Consider the following 20,000-nt stretch of genomic DNA (forward strand, 5'->3'; position numbering starts at 1 on the left):
GACTAACTTGTTCATAGCAGTGATACAGTGATACCTTCTGGTGGCACAAATATGTTGATTGGCATAAGTATTTGCCCTCAGAAATACAATAAGCATTTTGACCAAGTTTCAAGCTTTTGCAAGTAATCCACTGTGTTGTTGTACTGTGTTGTTTGCACAACCTGTTCTGAGAAGTGCACTTACTGTTGTGCAAATGATTCAAGAAATGTGCCAAACTAACTGAGAAAAACTGTAAACATACACCAGCTGATGCTCAAAACCTCTATCTACTAGCACAGTGGCTCTCAAACTTTTCACAATGAGTACCACCTCAGAAAACAATTGGCTCTCCAAGTACCAATATTATGACCAAATATAGTAGCCAATGTAATTACGGTACATATGTACAGTAGTTAACACAGAAGGCAATTTTTATTCCTAATATTTATATTATTTATTATTGACTGTTATCCACCACCACAACTGTACTTGACTGTTCATTGTCCCTAACTCCAGTTTCTGCTCTGCTGTTCGACATAGTCACCGTATATTTCCCGTATGGAGCCAACATTTTTAATCCATCATAGTTTGCCTCCTTTGTTTGTCATCACAGTCAACCATTGTTGACATTGCTTGTCAACCATTTGCTAATGCTCCAAACAGTCACACCAGCCTAGCAAGCCTATTGGCTCCTTTTGGCTGATATAAAAACGGATATTTTTTTTAATTAATAAAGGAATTGTCTTGATAGAAAAGTCCCAGAGACTCCCGGATTGCCACTTTAAGGAGTCCGCATGAGAACCACTGTATTAGCATAACATTATGGGGATGATGGAATTGATTGTGTGTGTGTGTGTGTGTGTATGGATGTGTGTGTTCGTGTGTATGCATGTACAGTATATGTGTGTGTATGTGTGTGTGTACATGTTTTTCTGTTCTTTGTTGCTGTGATACTCTCTTTTTGTGTGCATTCTAAAGTAGCGTGGTATTTATCATAAGCATCATTGTCGGGTCTGATGTGGTGTAAGTGCTGTAAAAAAGATGTGACAGCAATAAGGAGCCCACTTATACAGGACATCTGGAGATATATCAAGTAGCCTCTGCTGCTCTCTTGTGTTGATAGACCAGTACTACAAGATTAACTGTGTCGCATCAACAATACACATGACATTGTCCCCCCTCACACACACACACACACGCACACGCACACGCACAAAGAACAGTTTGTAAAAAAATGTTTTTTCAGCACTAGTATAAGGATCCATTTCTTAGTCAGAGTGTAATTCACAATCAAGATGATACATGCGCACACACACACACACACACACACACACACACACACACACACACACACACACACACACACACACGCTGGTCTTACTTTAGTTTGGAAGCAGCAGAAGAGTTGTGTAAGGTAGGGGTGTTTCCTGGCTAGTGCGAGGATGCGTTTCTCAGTCAGGGTGCAGTCCACATCGTCGTCCTGCAAGATCACATCTTTCTTCAGCACCTTCACGGCGTACACCTCATCGGAGCCCCGCAGTTCTGCCAACATCACCTACAGGGGGTGCCAGAGATATCACACATAGCACAGACATAACCCTCTACCCACAGAGAGTTGATGAGGATCCTCTCTATATCCCTCAAAGTACTAAAATAACTCTCAATGTCAGATGCCCTTGTGTCACCTCATCCAACACCACATCACCAGTTGAATGTGCAAATCTTTTTACACAAATCTTGTGCAAGTCGGATAAATGACTCCTTGTGTGGATCATCTGTCCCTGTGTTTACCTGCTTGTGTGTGTGTGTGTGTGTGTGTGTGTGTGTGTGTGTGTGTGTGTGTGTGTAATGAAGTAATGATTAAGGATACAAATATCACATTGTGACTGCAACAGTACTGCAAGACGGTCTGCGCTATTCAGTTCCACCTGGAAACAGTCGCAAGTCTCAGACATTGGAGCGTCAGAGACATTGGAGAGGACTCAAACTCCAAGGAAAGCTCGCATGTATCCCTTTGCAGATCACTCCATCTCACACACAATTTTTTCACAATTCATCTATTGATGAAGACATACTAATTTTTCCAGTCAAAGCGAGGCTTCAGGTAGCCTGGCCTTGGCCTGTCTACATACTTCCGGTCGATTTCTTTTCCCTACAGTACTCCGTCTGGAATAGGTTGATTCACGCTCGTTTACTTCGGCAGTTGGGCAGCCGACCAACCAGCGAACAGAGGGCGTCCCTGAGAGCGATTACGTACTCAGGCATGGTGTTTAGCTACGTCAGAGACTTTCTAATGTGGAGACACAGCACTCAAAAAATACTCCATAGAAATGCATGGGGCTAGTTTGTCACGCCAATATGGCCGTTGTCTACACATATCCCACCCCTTCCTCGGCAAAACGTCGACATGTGAATACATTGAGCCAATCATATGGTGTGTTGTGAAGACATCGTGCCAATCATGTGTTGTGATCTCGCCGCTGGAGCAAGATTGGTGTCGTGAAGCCTTGCGCATGCGCAGTTCGACCCAAAGACTGTGCCCGATGAGTGCCCATAAAACGTTGGTATATGGCCGCCGAGTGGAGGGACTTGCCTAAAAGGACTTTGTGTACACCAACAATGTTCTCAATGCTCGAGTTCATGTGTAGAGACACTGATGATACTTCGATCAAAGTTTCATGTTGTGTCGAGCCTTCATAGTATTTGAAAAATAGCGATTTTGACGCGATTGAATCAAAAAAGTAGTAGCCCTATAGGAATCCCATTCAAAAGGTAATTTCACCCGAAAACGACAACGCATACAAGCTTAAAAGTGGCGCTTTGGACATACTTATGCATTTTGAAAGTTTGACTTGGGTACATTCACAAAACACTATATGATGCATTTTGGCGAGAGTTACGCAGATGAAACGTGTGATTGTTTGCTGATAAGATGCACCCGTGCTTGTTATGAGCGTGCTGCAGAGAAACTTCTCTGTATGACGAAACGCCGGTTGTTAGTGATTGGTTCAAAGCGGTTCAAAGGAACTCCAATGATTTTAAACCTCAAACTGTGCCCTCCCACCCGGAAATAAACAAACGCCTATGGATCTAGGCCAGACTCTCTACGAAGTCAGAGAGTCTGGTTTCCAGGCTAGGCTTCAGGTATACCCAACAAGGTTACACCTGTCAATCTGGTATCCTCCTTCCGACTCACCATTGTTTCTTGAATTTCCCCTGGGGATCAATATGTACAGTATGTATGTTTGTATGTATGTATGTATGTATGTATCTATCTATCTATCTATCTATCTATCTATCTATCTATCTTGTGTATATATCATGGACAAGAGCAAGTCATAGAATCCATGTCACACATATTAAATGGCTGTCATTTTTACAAAAGTATTTATGTATCCAGGCATGATAGGATTGTGGACATTATATCTGGAAATTTATCATCCGTATTTTCTCCAAATGTGTCAAAACATGTAAATTGTGTTGTTAGACAACAAATGTTTTCCAGGTGTTCTACAATGTCTGCGTTCTCTGATTTAAATGCCACCAGGCCTGATATTATAATCATTGATGAGCACGATAGGGATGTGTTCATCCTTGAAGTAGGTTGCTGTTTTGATTCATGTCTAGAGGAGGCTTACTTAAAAAAGTTAGTAAAATATCACCCTCTTGTACAGCAAATAACTGGCCTTAGCTACAAATGTCAATATCTGGTACTTATCTTCGGCAGCCTGGGCCACGTGCATAGGCTTGTCATTAGGGGTCTCAGGATAGTTGGCTTTACAAAAGCAAGGACAAAGCAAAATGCCAAATACTGCTCAATTTCCTCCATTATTGGAAGTCGCCATATATAGAAAGAAAGGTGTTGTGTGTATCCATAAATCTGCTGTTTGAGATTGTCATCAGACCAACATTGGTCGATCATGCCTTAACAATGTTCTGTATCTGTAACATTTATGTCCGTATGTACATTTATTATGAATTGCGGACATAAATAAAATAGCTAAAATGTGTGTGTGTGTGTGTGTGTGTGTGTGTGTGTGTGTGTGTGTGTGTGAGCATGTATGTGAAGGCGGAGTGTGTACGTGAAGACGTGAGGACACACTCTTCTCACCTTGCCGAAGCTGCCCTTGCCCAGGACCTTGATGAAGCTGAAGTGGTCCAGGTTCATTCTCTTGATGGGGAGGGTCCTGACCTCCCCGTTCTCCCGGCCCTCATTGGCCGCACCCTGAGAAGACACGCCCACCGCTGCCGTGGAGGACTTATGCTCCTCCCCGAAGGACAGGGCCTTCCTGATGTTGTCCACGTCTTTAAGGTCTAGATAGATGGATATATAGACAGTTTGATAGTTCCAGCTTTGTGTGTGTGTGTGTGTGTGTGTGTGTGTGTCTGCCCTCTGACCAAGAAGATGCCACACTAGGCCTAACACACCCGCCATAACTGCCGTTACATGTAATGTAGAAAATTATCCAATATGATTTTACGCAGCCTGTAAAAACTTATGATAGATTGCTGAACTGCTTTAATCTACTGGATTATTCAGAAAAATTGATTCCTAATTTAACTTAACTTGTAAAATGGAATCAAATTAAGTATATAAAATGTGTGGGAGTGTGCATTTGTGTGTGTGTGTGTGTGTGTGTGTGTGTGTGTGTGTGTGTGTGTGTGTGTGTGTAGTGTGCATGTGTGTGTGTGTGTGTGTGTGTGTGTGTGGGTGGTGTGTGTGTGTGTGTGTGTGTGTGTGTTTGTGTGTGTGTGTGTGTGTGTGTGTGTGTGTGTGTGTGTGGGTGGTGTGTGTGTTTACCCTGGTCACATGGGGAGGTAGGGGCTGACTTGGAGCGGTCCTCCTCTGTTTGTGTGGTGCAGGGAAGAGGCTGTGGCTCTTGACCCTGTGGAAGCTGTGAAGACAAATGGAACTATCATCATCACCATTATCGTCATCATCATTACCATCATCGACGGCATCATCTTCGCCACCATCACCATCATCATCCCCATCATCACCATTGTTTCAGTCTTCGTCATCATCGTCACCAATTCAACCACCATGGCTAACAGTGTTGATATTTTCTTTGCATCTATGTTCATTATTAGCATTAAGATCTGACAGTCAGGCGTGCTGTTATATTATATAATTTTATATATCATTACACTGAGTTAACATATCACAAGAGAGTACCGGTAGCCTAAACTTAATACATTTCGGGGTGGCCATGTATATTAGTGCTGCCACTAACGACTCATTTTCTAACGACTAATCTTTCGACTAATTTTTCGATTAGTCAACTAATCTAAACGACTATTTTTTTTTTTTTTTAAATCAAATGTTTGTTATTTCGTTGTGTCCATTTTATTTTGAACTCAACTGAAGGGAAAACATAAAATATAGATCACCCTACTTTTGTTAGAAGCATATTAAGTGAACTGTTCAAAAACGTTATGTGTAAAAAAAAAAAATCACCCATTTAAAATGATACCATCAGATCTAATGTCAGACCTTTGAAATACTTTATTTGTATGCCAGTGTTGCCATGGAGATAGACAATGTTCAATGTTTGTCAAACTTCTTTGACCTGAGGGCCGATCATGGCACCTACATGAACCCATCCCCCATCAAATTATCATTATATCACATCACAATTATAATTGTTATGCTATATTGTTATACATGCACTTCAAAGCAGCCAATGTTTAAAGTGCAAAAAGTTTGTGAAAACAGAGAACTGCTTTATCAATGTAAAATATAATTACAATAGTTTCATTGCTTTTGCATGGTTGCATGATAAATACTTCTCAAAACAACAGCAATTATATGGGTGCCATTGTTTTGGGATGTTTCCCTCATGCAAGCATCATACACTGGTAGGCAAATAGAAAGAATATTGACATGATATTTAATTATGCCACAATAGCTTTTGGCCATGTTATGCAAATTTGACTATACAATACAATGCTAGATAGTGTATTAGTCTGTGCTCTGTTTTTATGGAAGTTGTATAAATTCACATCGTTCTATTAAATGTTGTTTCATAATTAAATAACCTTCCAATAGGTGAATCGGAGCTTTGCTACCAACGTTATCGAGTGGTTTCAGTTTCGCTCGCGCACGCGCATGCATTGAATGAACGCTCATAACACCATTTAATTGTATGCCTCTATGTTTGATGACACTGATTGCAGAAACATTTGTTTTCTTTTTCTGTCAGGCCGCGGTTGCTTGATCAATTGCGCAGCAAATTATCAGACGAAGCCCCGGGAATAATTTCACTCCACCAGCAGTATCCACGTTGTGGCCGGTGTTCCAGTTTAGAGGGTGAGCAGCAACTGGTCTATTTGCATAAAATCAGTGAATATTCAACAAGACCCTGCCTACTTCTTAATCTGCTCTGCCTCCGATAGTGCAGGTTTATATTAGGCTACATTTTCACAAAGTGTTTGCAAGTGAGACAATATAACGGATATCGCTGAAAACATCACCAGTGTATGTCTAATACATGTCCATTTAAGCATTATCCACAAATATGACACATACTGAATGAATGGAAAAAATTAAAGCTAGCGATCTAGCTGTGATTCGAACCACGCATGGACAAGAAAGTTGATTGGATTAGCTTCTACATAGTCTATACCACTACACTACGAGCCGCTAAAATCAATGCCAGATTTCTATGTATATATTGAACTGTTAGTCAAAGTTAACACAGGTTAACATAAGTGAGAAATATACGCCCATGTTAACTGGTGCCATCACAATTTAACATGGGCATATGCAAGCCTCAAAACAACAAAATAGGTTCATATTTGCCTCACATACCAAAACCTAACTGATGTACAACAAACTGGCATGTCCCACAAACACTATTCCGTTTTGGGGGTTAATATGAAACACGTCAGTCATGTGCAAAAATGATCATTACTTAGTGTCATGTCTCAGTGAAGTTATGCAGTGAGCTGTCTAATGATTTGAAGTGAACACATGAAACTTATTTTCTCCGAATTAAATATTATTTAATTTGTTGGTCCTAATTTGACAACACAAAATGGTTATCATGGTAGCATATATTACAAAACTTTGATGTAGCTAGAGAGTTTGATGACAGATGTTGCTGTTTCAGATTCCCACGTAGCCTAAATTAGAAAATAGTTTAGCCTACTTACTGCTCGTTCAGCAGCCTGTTGCAAAACATTCACTTAGCCTAGATGTTTTCTATAATGAATATCTTGATCGATTGACAAATAAGCTGTCACAAGACAACATAGACCTACATTCATTTAATAGGAACACCATGCTATTGCATAGATACAAAATAACCAGTGGTGCAATTGGTTAGCAATGTGGACTATTACTGCTAGCTTGCTATTTTAGTGAGCAGTTCGAGGCCCAAGTGATCTTCATAATTTTTGCGCATTATAATCAATGATGTGTGTTTCTGCACAAAAAAATCCAGCAACGCCTGATGGGGTCATTTGTTACTGTTTGTGATGCAAAATTACTGAGGCAAAATTAATCTGCATTATTCAAGGCATGCATTCGCTGTGTTTGCTCATGTTATAGGCTATCACCAGTTAACATGGACATCAGGATAGCTAGTAAGCTAGTAGACTAATAGACTAATGACAAGCGTTGCTCTCTGTGGTGTAGTGGTGATAGTGCTTACTGCTTAGAACATTTTGCTTCAGTGAGACTCATGTTCGAAACCCAACAAAACCTTCGCTGATTTACTTTGACACATTTCCTGTTTGCACAACATTTTGTGTGGATGCTTAAAGCAGACATGCATTATACATAGCGATTCCCGCATGTTTTCGGCAAGATCTTGCTTCATATTCTGTCACGCACTGTAGGCTTGTGAAAATGTGAATCTCCAGCACTGGAAGGGCGGAGGCAGAGCAAAGTGTTGTTAACAAATAGGCAGGGTCTTGTTGAATATTCAACAAGCTTTTATGCAAATATCACAAGTTAACCTGCTCACCATCTAAACTGGAACACCGGTGCTCCTCCGCGGCCCAAAGTTTGAGAAACGATGGTCTAGCCAACTTTGAAAGGCAACAGGAGTTGAGGACTTTGCAAATGTCAGCATGTTCAAAACAAGTAGGCTACAGGCACTTTGTGCGTCTTAAAACATAGGTTAGGCTACCTCACTTTATCAGTTTGCTTGAACGCTAAAAAAAATATGCGTTGTGACTTATTGAACATGGGAAATAACGCGCACCTTGATTGTTGATATCACGGGCAGCGGCATATTCATTTTAACGTTTTTTTTTGGATGAATGAATAAATGACATGCCGTTGCGTTGTCAACGTGAGCCACTCTCTTTACTTAATTTATTGCAATTTCCACAATACTATATTAGTCAGAATCTAGACTAGCGTACTAGCTTAGCTCCCCCGCTTAACTGCCTAATAATGAATCAAGCTTTGCTACATGCGTTTCCACTTGCGACCTTAGCAGGGTTTAAAACATGACTGCCAAAGTCTAAGTAGCCTGTTTAACATCCAAAGACAGTCGTCCTTTTCAAGAGTTAATAACATTACAGTGAGCCATTTGAGACGGGAGACCAAAAATAAATTGGTGGTCAATAGTAAAACGACTCTTCGACTAAAAAAATTTGCCGTCGACTAATTTTCATGGTCGATTAGGTCTGGGGGGTAATGTAATATGGTTATGGTTTGGACCTGATGAGTTCACGGGCAATATGTGACCTGGACACTAGAGGGAGACTTGCTAGGTTAAGTTTAGGGCCCTATCATGACATTCTAAAGCGCATCGTCACTCGTCAAAAGTCTATTCAAATTTAGTAGGATGTCCAGTTCACATTGGGAGGGCTTTCGTTATCAAAAGTGGAGCGCATGGCGCAACAAGGTGTTCCTAGGTTTTTTAATCAGTCATATGGGTGTGTTTGGGGCGTAACATCATTTTAAACCAATGAGAATGACATCTGTCATTCCCTTTAACGCATAAGCGCCATATGTCAAATAAATGCATCAGTATTTTGGCATTCAACGGCGCATTTGAAGGAGGCTGCTTGCGAGACCGTATGGAATAGTCATTCTTAAACCATGCTTTACTAAAACCTAGCATAGCCTTCACGCATTTCCACTCGTCTATTATTTGAACTCATTGACAAAGTGAAACTAACTTCACCAAGGAGTCAGTCAACGACAAGACAGTTATATGCAGTTACTTTCACTATTGACTGACAGTGGGTTACCACCGAAAACATAGGCTGGAAAAAGCAACACTTACTCTAATATTGCTCAAATGACTGAATAAATTTAATAATAACGTTAATATATTAACATATAATAACATTTATCTTGCAGAGGAGTTGCTTATATCTCGTGACAGTGCGTCTTCAGCTGTGCTCCATACGTGTCTCTCGCCTCTCCCCTAATCACCTTTAACAGTCATTACCAATTTGCAAATGATGGTGAATAACTACTCATCATGAGATGTACAGTATTTCGTAATATCTTTATTCTAATTATGTTTCCCATTGTAATCGTGCAATTTGTAATGCTTTGCATGGACGTGTGCTGGTGTGCGTTCATGAATGATAGAAGGATGGTGCGTGCACCTGCCAATATGACTGTTGACATGCGCTCTTAAAATAGCATATGAAAAACTCGCCATTGACTTCTGACCAGGTTTAGGTGGTGTATAATAGCGATTTTTAGACAACGCACTAGGACCCTCCCTAGGTTGTTAATTGCCACACCCCTGGGCGCAATGCTTAAAAAATAAACGTGCAAAATACCGAATTCAATTTGCGCGGGTGAAAAACAAACTTTACGCCATGCGCTGGTGCCCAAAATACAGCCCTTAGAGTGGTAATGCAATGCAAGGTTTTTGCAGTAAAGAATCTTAAAATGAATACCGAGTCGTCACGCTTGTTTTATTGAACAACACAACATGGTGTCAGAAGCGCGGACATTAAGCAGCGGTTAAGGGACAGTGGGCTATGTCGAGATCCCGTAAGCGACGACGAAGGAGAAAGAAAAAAAAAAAGTTAACGTTAAGCATGGAAGGCGGACAACAAGCACCTGCTGTGCCCGGCGGGGAGAGAGTTGCTAACGCTATTCCAACTGCGACGTTTACTATCAAGCCTCCGGAAGCCTTTGACTTTGCTAAACCACACGAATGGGAGAAATGGATTCGGCGGTTCGAGCGTTTCAGACTGGCAAGTAATTTGAACAATTCCTCTGAGGCAAATCAAGTTAACACATTAGTCTACTGCATGGGTGATGAGGCCGACGACGTGCTACGCGGGTTAGAACTAACTAATGAGCAGTGTCAGCAATACAGTGCAGTAAAGAAAGGATTAGATACATATTTCGTTCCAAAGAAAAATGTGATTTACAAAAGAGCCAAGTTTAATAAAAGAGTGCAGCAGCCTTCAGAAACAGTGGATGTATTCCTCGTGGCACTTTATGCTCTAGCGGAGAGCTGTGAGTATGGCGAACTGCATGATGAACTTTTGCCAGACCGTTTGGTGGTTGGACTTAAAGAATCAAAACTGTCAGAGAGAATGCAGCTCGATCGGAACTCACTCTCACGAAAGCGATCACCATGGCTAGGCAGTCAGAGGAAGTAAAGCGGCAGCAGACTGTCTTGAGGGGAGAGTTGAGCGCTGCTAGTAAAGTAGCTGTAGATGCACTGAATAAGACCAGAGGAAAGCCGTCGAACGCAAAGCAATTTAAACCAAAAGGACAGACGCAGGGAAATCCAAAATTTAAGAAAATGGTGCAGAGTGCAACAGACCACAAAACATGTCACAAATGTGGAAAATCGCCACCTCATTCTGCTGTTCAGTGTCCAGCAAAAAGTGCTGAATGCCACAACTGTGGTAAAAGAGGACACTATGGGAGAGTGTGTAGACTGGCCAACACAGTGAATGAGCTTGCAGAGGACATGGATGGATTTTTCATGGGAGTGGTGTCTTCTGGCGATGAGCCATGGATGGCTGATATAGACCTAAGAGGCAGCAAAGTAACTTACTAGATACTGGTGCCGATGTAACAGCCATACCCGAGCAAGTATATAAAACTCTCCGGCACGGAGATGAAAAGCTGAACGGAGCCCCGAAACAACTTTATGGTCCTGGTGGTGCGAAACTGACGGTCCTGGGGTCAGCCACCGAAACACTCACTTATAAAGAGAGGAGCATCACAGAGAAAATCTATATTGTCAAAGACCTGCACATGGGTCTATTGAGCAGGCCAGCTTCAGTGAGACTTAAACTGGTAGTCAGAGTTGACACTATAGACCAAGAGACAGTAAGGATGACATATCCTAAACTCTGCAATGGACTTGGGCTGGTCCAGAAGCCCTACACTATAAAACTCAAGCCGGATGCCAAACCTTTCTCTCTTAAAGTACCACGGCGAGTACCACTGCCTCTCATGGAGAAGGTGAAGCAGGAGTTAAAGAGAATGGAAAAACTTGGTGTCATCAGCCGTGTCGAGGCACCAACGGAGTGGAGTTGCGGCATGGTTGTAGCTCCCAAAAAGAATAAAGATGAAGTCCGAATCTGTGTGGACATGACACCTTTGAACCAGTCGGTGTGCAGGGAAAAGTTCATTTTGCCGTTTGTTGAACACACCCTAGGCATGCTAACAGGGGCCCGGTACTTCTCAAAGCTCGACGCAAACATGGGCTTTTGGCAGATACCACTGTCCAAAGAATCAGCTCGCTATACCACCTTTATTACGCCATTTGGGCGTTACCACTTTAACAGGCTACCCTTGGGAATAAGCTCCGCCCCCGAGCCTTTCCAGAATAGGATGACATCAGAAGTCACAGCAGGCTTGGAAGGTGTAGTCTGCCATGTGGACGACATCCTCATCTGGGGAGCTACAATGGAGCAGCACGACGCTAGAGTTCATGCAGTCCTGGAGCGAGCAGAAAAGGCGGGTGTCACGCTCAACATGTCAAAGTCACGAAGTTTGGGAAACGAGAGGTGAAGTTTTTAGGGCACATCATCTCAGCGGACGGGGTGAAACCTGACCCTGAAAAAACAAAAGCTGTACAGGACATGAGAGAGCCAACGAACATAAGTGAGCTGAGGAGCTTCCTTAGAATGGTGAACCAGCTTGGGAAGTTCATCCCTAACCTGTCTGAGAAGGACAAACCTCTAAGAGAACTCCTGTCTAAGAAGAACATGTGGTGCTGGAGTCACAACCAGCAGAGGGCGTTCTGCTGTCTCAAACTCGAGCTCACCTCTGCGCCAGTTATCCAACTGTATAATCCTAACAGTCCACTTAAGATATCAGCAGATGCCTCATCCTATGGGCTAGGGGCAGTGTTGCTGCAAAAGAACGTAGAGATGTGGTTACCAGTCGCGTATGCTTCCAGGTCGCTGACTGAAACAGAACAGTGATACGCACAGCTAGAGAAAGAAGCGCTAGCTTTGACATGGGCCTGTGAAAGATTTAGCGATTTCATTCTAGGACTACACTTTGAACTTGAAACTGACCATAAACCTGACCATAAACCATCAGGATGCGCCTAATGAGGTACTCCTACTCCATCTTTCACACACCTGGGAAAAGCCTCACTTCAGCTGATACTCTCTCACGTTCCCCTCTGAAAAATGCAGTGACCAGAAGTGATAATGAGTTAATGGAGGACACAAATATCTATGTGGAGTCTTTGCTGGAGAACCTCCCGACCAGCGACAGATACCTGACAGAGCTACGTGAACGGCTACGGGATGATGGCGTCTGTGCACAGGTCATGAGATATTGTGTGGACGGCTGGCCAGACAGAAACCAGCTACAAGGACCTGTCAAACACCATCAGGGGGTGGTGAAATGCAGGGAGAGGGCTAGTCAGACTGTATGGTGGCCTGGGCTGAGTAATCAGATTAGGGAGCTGGTACTTAAATGCAGGGAATGCATCAAGGAGAGAGTTAACCCAAAAGAGCCCCTGATGCCAACCAGATAGGCCTTGGCAAAAACTAGGTGCAGACCTTTTCATGTTGAGAGGAACGACTTATCTTTTAGTGGTTGACTACTTCTCTCGATACATAGAGATAGCCCAGCTCAGCCCTACAAGATCTATGGACGTTATTGTTCATCTCAAGTCAATGTTCGCACGCCACGGTATCCCAGAGACCTTTATAAGTGACAATGGCCCACAGTTCCGGGGACATGAGATGAAAGCATTTGCAACTGACTACTGCTTTGAGCACATAACGAGCAGTCCTAAATATCCACAGAGCAACGGCGAGGCCGAATGTGCCGTTCAAACAGTAAAAAACTTCCTTAAGAAGGCCAGTGACCCCTATCGAGCACTGCTAGCATACAGAGCGACACCCCTGAGTAACGGGTACAGCCCTGCCGAATTGCTCATGGGACGACGCCTGCGCACCACACTGCCTATCCTGCCAGAGAGGTTGCAGCTGGAGCTTTCAGACCTTCAAGTGCTTCGGCAGACAGGGAGGGAGAAGAGATGGGCAGATGCGAAATGCTTCAACAGCAGACACAGGGCACGAGATCTGGGTAAGCTGTCACCTGGAGACAACGTCTGGATTACTGATGCAGCAGAACAAGGTAAAGTGACATCCGTACACAGCAGTCCACGATCACACCTGGTCATGGGACCATAAGGGACACTGCGGCGGAATCGTTGCTACCTGATTCCAATGCCGGAGTCGGGGTCAGAGTGTGAGCAACAACCCGAACAGCCACCTGAAGCAGACAGTGGCGTAGAGACTCCTCCACCAGCCACAGAGTCTGTAAACACACCTGACATCATGAGATCGAGGTCAGGCAGAGAAATAAAGAAACCAGACAGACTAAACCTGTGAAAAAAAAGAACAAATTTGAATGATGTAAAATTCCAGGGTTATTTTGTGTTTAGATATGAGGTTTTAATGTTTTGTTTAAATAAGAGACCACACTGTTATGGAATGTTATGTGGCTATTAGGATATGCAAAAGAAAAGAGTCTAGAGGTTTAATGAATATATGGATGTGATTGTGACAATGGATGGAGTGTGATAACCTTATGTTAAGAGGAACCTTCAAGGAGCCACAGCTAACGTTCTCTTCAACTTTCAGTAAGGGGGATGTGGTGTAATGTAATATGGTTATGGTTTGGACCTGATGAGTTCACGGGCAATATGTCGCCTGGACACTAGAGGGAGACTCGCTAGGTTAAGTTTAGAGTGGTAATGCAATGCAAGGTTTTTGCAGTAAATAATCTTAAAATGAATACCGAGTCGTCACGCTTGTTTTATTGAACAACACAACAAGGTCGATTAAGTCGACTAATCGCGGCAGCACTAATGTATATTAACCTTGGGATTCTTACCATACGGTAGCACTAACCCTCACTGCGCCACCACTAGAGCACTGAATACAACAGTAAGAGGGCTAATGTAATTGTTAAAAGGTCTTGTCTGGGGTTTAGCTACCAGTGAGACCAACTGTTTCCATACAGACCATATACACAGTTCTATGCAGAGTTCCTGTAGAGGAGGTCCCTACCTTTTTCCTCCTCTGTGCGGTGCTGGAGATCTTGTCGGGGGTGACCCCCAGGTCTGACAGCACCTTAGCGATGCCCCGTGCATCCACCCCACAGTTAGGGGCCACGTTACTTTCACAGCGTCTGTGTACATTCATCTTACAAACTGAAAAACAGGCCAGAGACACACAGTAGGTCGTAGCAAATTCACTCATCTGGATCATTGACATGGCCAACTAAAAAACACCACTGGTGGCTTGATGACTTGCCTTGGTAACTGCTACAGACGCCTCATATAGGTAGAGGGCTACTAGCATGAGCATATAATGTAGCAGGGGAGCCAACAAGGGGGTGGGGGTGGTTGGCTTAACTCTCCAAGAGTATACACGGGTTTCCCGTTTACCAACAAAACTAGATGCGCGCAAGCCGGCGGGGCAGAAGACGGCAGGTGGCCAGGCCCACAACGTTATAAACTTAACCTAAATAGTCGTCTGCTGTAAGCTATTTTTGTATACCCCTGTTGTCTCTATGATAATATCATCTCATTTCAGACTATATTTCAAAGTTTGACGTTCATTTGGATTATAAATATAACATCGTATTTTTGTCATTTTGGCGAACATGCATTCCGTTAGGGATATTGAACATATTTAACATTCTCTAACCATCGTGATTTCAATTGGTGCAGTTTTCAGCACAAAACTAATTTTATTCTTTTGCTCTTTTGCATTGCTCTATGCTGTTCTATGGTGCTTTCTGCCTCTTGGTTGCGCACGCATGTTTTCGTGACGTTCCATAGAAATCCATGTATTCATACTTTGCACGTGACGTCACAACCACTGGCTGGCGGGCAAGAACGTCGTTCTCCAGCAACGGAAATCCAGTAAATTAGTCTAGGATCTGACCAGGACGTCGCCAGTTTTACTATACAAAAGTTGGTGTTTTGAGGTGTAAATAACATGCCAGATAGTTGTTGTGCGATTGGATGCACTAACCGCCGAGGAGATAAGCCGGGGTTATGTTTTTACCGGATCTGATAAGGAGAATTCAGAGAAAAGACAACTATGGATACAGGCTATCAGACGTGAAATCGTTTCAGGAAATGGGACCTGGCAACCTTCACAGTATAGGCCCTACACGTCCGTGCAGTGATCATTTCATCAAAGGTGATTTCAACATTTGTTTGAATACAATGGGTGTATGATCATGTAATTAATCGTGTCTTAAGTTACCCTGTAGTTTCGTCAGTTCCGCGAGTCAGCTGTTTGTGTTATGAGTCTAAGCTAGGATAACAGCTATCGTCTTTTGCTAACAACAACAAAAGTTGTGTGATAGGTTGTTTTGAGGTTTGTGGTATCTATGGTTTTCAATGAGAACCAGAGATGACCCAACAGTAGAGCTAGATTATTTACGGAGGAATTATTACTGCTCGATTATTAAAAAAAAATAAAAAAAACTTGTCTGCTTCACACAATTTAGCTAATCCTAGTCCCTTATGCAGCTAGCTTGCTAACAGACTTGATAGTTACTAGAAAGACCTGGAACTAACGTTACAGGACTTAATGTTCAAAATACCCAAAACCTTGTGTGGCAATAACATGTTTTATTATATTATCTTATTTTATTATTTCAGGTGCCAAATCTGATGACCCGCTGTCCCCTGATTGGGTTTCATCTTCTCTCACACCCCTGCCACCAAAAGGGGGAAAAGGGAGAAAGACATGGAAAGCTTGTCCCATCATTTTTATTTTGGCCATAGAGAGAAGAGCTTCGGCTGTCAATGCCCATGATATTTAGACAAATTTACCCTAGATGTGCCTGCATAATTTATTGTTTCGACTTTTTTATAGAAAAACCCAAAGACTTAGAAGCAAGAGCACAAACATATTCGACCTATAAACATCATCACACCATGAAATACCTAATAGGCATATCCCCACAAGGAACAGTCATATTCATATCTAAGGGATGGGGAGGCCGAACAACAGTTTTAGACAAAGTAGTCCATGTGTGTTGTGCCCTTACAAATGTGGCACCCTCAATCATTCCTTCTGGTTAAATACTATAATACAATGTAAATATGCAATGATTTATTTATACAAACACACACTGTAAATAATAATAATAATGAATATATGACATTTTATATATTACAATAATACATGTATTACATTTTCACTTTAAATACCTTTGTGCATTGTATTTATTTTAGGGCTGTCAAAATAACTGATTAATTTCGATTAATTAATTTGAGAAAAAATAACACAGATTAATCAATTCCGTATGACCTTTGACCCCGAGCCGTTGTAGTCAGTAACCATTAGACTGTAAAAAGAAGGAGAAAGAAGAAAATGTGCTGCCTAGATCATTGATTGGAACATTTATTTTTTAAAAACGGCCTGATTGTGTTGATTAAAATAAAGTCTTCTGCAATGTCTGCAGCAGGGAATTTGCATATCACCGGAGTTCATCAACTCTAATGTCGCACATCAATGCAAAGAAATAGTGTTGACATTGAGGGGAGTGTTAATTTATTGTGTCCCCTAGGTTATATCTGTGGCCTGAAATAGCTTGTATATGAAAAAAACTTCTTCCCGAAGCACTTTTGAATTTATTTCCTCAGCATATTAGCTCATATTATAGATTATTATGGCCATTATTAAAATAATAATAAAATTGTTTTTGAACTTTAATGTCACTAATGCTGATTATTCAATGATTAATTTGAATTTAAATATTTTAAATACTTTTACAGCAAATATTATATATGCGATTAATTTAGATTCATTAATCACAGAGTATGTAATTAATTAGATTATTTTTTTTAATCGATTGACAGCCCTAATTTATTTGTATTCATCTGTTGCATCTTATCATCTGTGCATTTTATTTATTATATTTATTAAATAAATCTGTATTTGTCTGTCTAACAGTGCAATTCAAAATTTAGCACTTTTCATTTGTTTTCTTTGTGCACGCTTGCGTTTTGCCAATTCCTGTTTGCAGACACTGCACCTCCAATTCAAAACACTAAGATCAGTAGTCTGCAATGGAACAGATGTCACTTTGTGTAACTTATAGCTACAAACATGCAAACAGTAGCAAACGGGTAACGTTAGCTAGCTAACTAGTAACACTCACCTTTTATGAAGATATTCCTGTTTTTTACCTCCCATACGACAGCAATGTTAACCCATCCACTCTTGATAAAAAGATAGCTATCTGTACCTTTGTAGGCTTTCATTTTTTGTGCGGTGTAAGGTGACGGATTCTCTATAAGATATGTAAATATCTCCAAACTCCAAGTCTGGTATAGACTTTGCCAGCCTCAAAGCAATGAAAACATCAGCGGGTGCTGTGTAACGTTATGGATCACACATTCCGAGTATGTTCATCTTTTCTTGATATCTATTTGAACATTTGGTGACATATGGTCTCTAAATAGTTAATTGATTGTAGTATTGGAAATCTGCAAGGCTGCAATTCTCTGGGCTGGCCACTGTTCATCATAGTTGTTAGCGTTTCTTGCCCGCCAGGTATCCATGGTAATCACGTGACTGCAAAGTATGAATAGACTCTTTCAAGAGAGTTCCATTATCAGCATCATAGTTGGCCCCACAAGGCTTCCGTTTTAACATTCCATATGTTATCTTAATGCAGAAGAAGTAGATTGGGAACCAAATAGAACGTTCAAGCATTGTTTTTTTTTTTATTGTTGAAAGGGTCTATACACTGTAACTGGATTTATTGGAAGCTTTAAATTATCCTTATGGGCTCTGATAACTTTGATATCAAAGAACTCTAACATGTTGAGAGAGTAAGATAACAGTGATAGATAGACACAGACATAGTGTATGAGAGTTACTGTATAAAGGGAATTAAGGTTATGTGCAGACAGCAACGGCTGAAACAAGGAGAATGAGAGAGACAAGAAACAGAGAGAAGGACAGAGCTGGATAGGATGAGTGCATGAGCACAGCATAGTAGAGGGAGCGAGAGATGGCAGAGAGCATGGCTGGGGAGGAGAGAGAGAAGAGTGAGAGGCATAGTGATGGAGAGAGAAAGAAAAGATGACTTGCAGGACATTACATAATTGAAATGCCACAATCCTCTTGCCCAATTAAGCAATTCAGACAGGGCTGCTTGAACTCACCACTGGCTACAAATTATGAATGTGAGTATGTGCACTCGTGTGTGTGTGTGTGTGTGTGTGTGTGTGAGTGTGTGTGTGTGTGTGTGTGTTAACTTATGATTGTAGGTGTGTGTACATATACCTGTAAGTGCATGCTTTTACGTACATGTGTCTGACTGTCTGTTTGTATGTCACCAATTTGAAACTACATTTCCCATGGTGCATGGCTCACCTTTACACTGCAACCCTTGCCTAAGCAGACCCCAGAGGAGGGAGCCGCAGTGATCGCAGAAGGTGGGGACTTTGTAGTTGTGGATGCTGAACTTATGAGGCATGTTTACACTGAAGCGTTGCGATCCCACCTACAGGGGGAGACAAAGCACTGCTGACAAAAAGCCACTCACATGGACAAACACCCTCCACATGCTCAATACCACATGCTATGCTCATCAGTAGTATACTAATGCATAATAACATAATCAAAACTATACTACCACAGTAACTGTACTGTTAGTTAAATATCAAGTTGTAATGTCTGATTATTGTATCAGGCTCCATTGATTCTGTGGTCCTGTTTTAGTTGTGATGATGTTTGTTGTTAAGTGTCTGTGCTAATGTCTCAGGTTTTGTACTGTATGTGTGATTGTTTGTTGGGAGATTTAAGGGCAGGTCATCTGTGTGTGTACTGGCTGTGAGTCTGACCTCTTCAGCCACGTCCTCCTGTTTCTTCAGTCCAGCACACTTAGTGATGATCAGCTCATGACAGCGTTTGTGGACCACACAGGTGCACACTGCAGGAAAAGGGAAAATCTGTTAAACCTGTCTATGTGTATAGCATACATGCAGCACTGCACTAATAGACTTTACATCTGTAGCTTTGTCTTTCAATATGCATTTGGACATGAAAAATAATTACTGATATTGTGAAATTAAAACACTGATATATCAGTTTGGGCATATGCAAGGGCCACATACACATACACACACAGTACATTCACACAGATATTTGACAGGCCACTTTACCTTGACATTGGTAACCTTGCTTTCCAAGGACTCCCCTGTCAAGAGAGAAAATACAGCATATTACAGCCAAGCATTTGTATGACACACACACAGCATCACCTGACTGCATCCCTACTGCTACAACAACACTGTTACAATAGAACGACACAGTGTTATAGTACCCTGGGAGGGTGCTGTGTCTATTCTAGTGTCTGGCAGAGTGAGTGTGTTTATGGTATGGACAAGGACACTACACTCAAGGACACACTCGGGCCGTGGCCATCTCTAAGTGCACTAGAATGAAGCGTCCTTTTGAGTGTGTTCTCAAGCCAACCTTGAACTAAGAACCATCTCTAAGTAACAAACGTGAACTATATAAGTGTGCACTCAAACAAGTCGGAACCTTCAATGGAATATAGC

At 41.8% G+C, this 20,000-nt stretch overlaps 1 protein-coding gene across 1 annotated transcript in view; it reads right to left on the reverse strand.

Moving 5' to 3' along the window:
* The window catches only part of prkceb (protein kinase C, epsilon b), a 113,441-nt gene that overhangs the window by 35,187 nt on the left and 58,254 nt on the right, over positions 1–20,000 (reverse strand). The window contains exons 4-10 of the mRNA XM_048270524.1: positions 19,602–19,636; positions 19,281–19,369; positions 18,811–18,940; positions 14,470–14,612; positions 4,781–4,874; positions 4,091–4,293; positions 1,361–1,534 (exon numbers count right to left, since the gene is read on the reverse strand). Coding sequence (XP_048126481.1) covers positions 1,361–1,534; positions 4,091–4,293; positions 4,781–4,874; positions 14,470–14,612; positions 18,811–18,940; positions 19,281–19,369; positions 19,602–19,636 — 868 coding nt within the window. The remainder of the gene's footprint in view (positions 1–1,360; positions 1,535–4,090; positions 4,294–4,780; positions 4,875–14,469; positions 14,613–18,810; positions 18,941–19,280; positions 19,370–19,601; positions 19,637–20,000) is intronic.

This window comes from Alosa alosa, chromosome 18, assembly GCF_017589495.1.
Source record: "Alosa alosa isolate M-15738 ecotype Scorff River chromosome 18, AALO_Geno_1.1, whole genome shotgun sequence".
NCBI lineage: Eukaryota > Metazoa > Chordata > Actinopteri > Clupeiformes > Clupeidae > Alosa > Alosa alosa.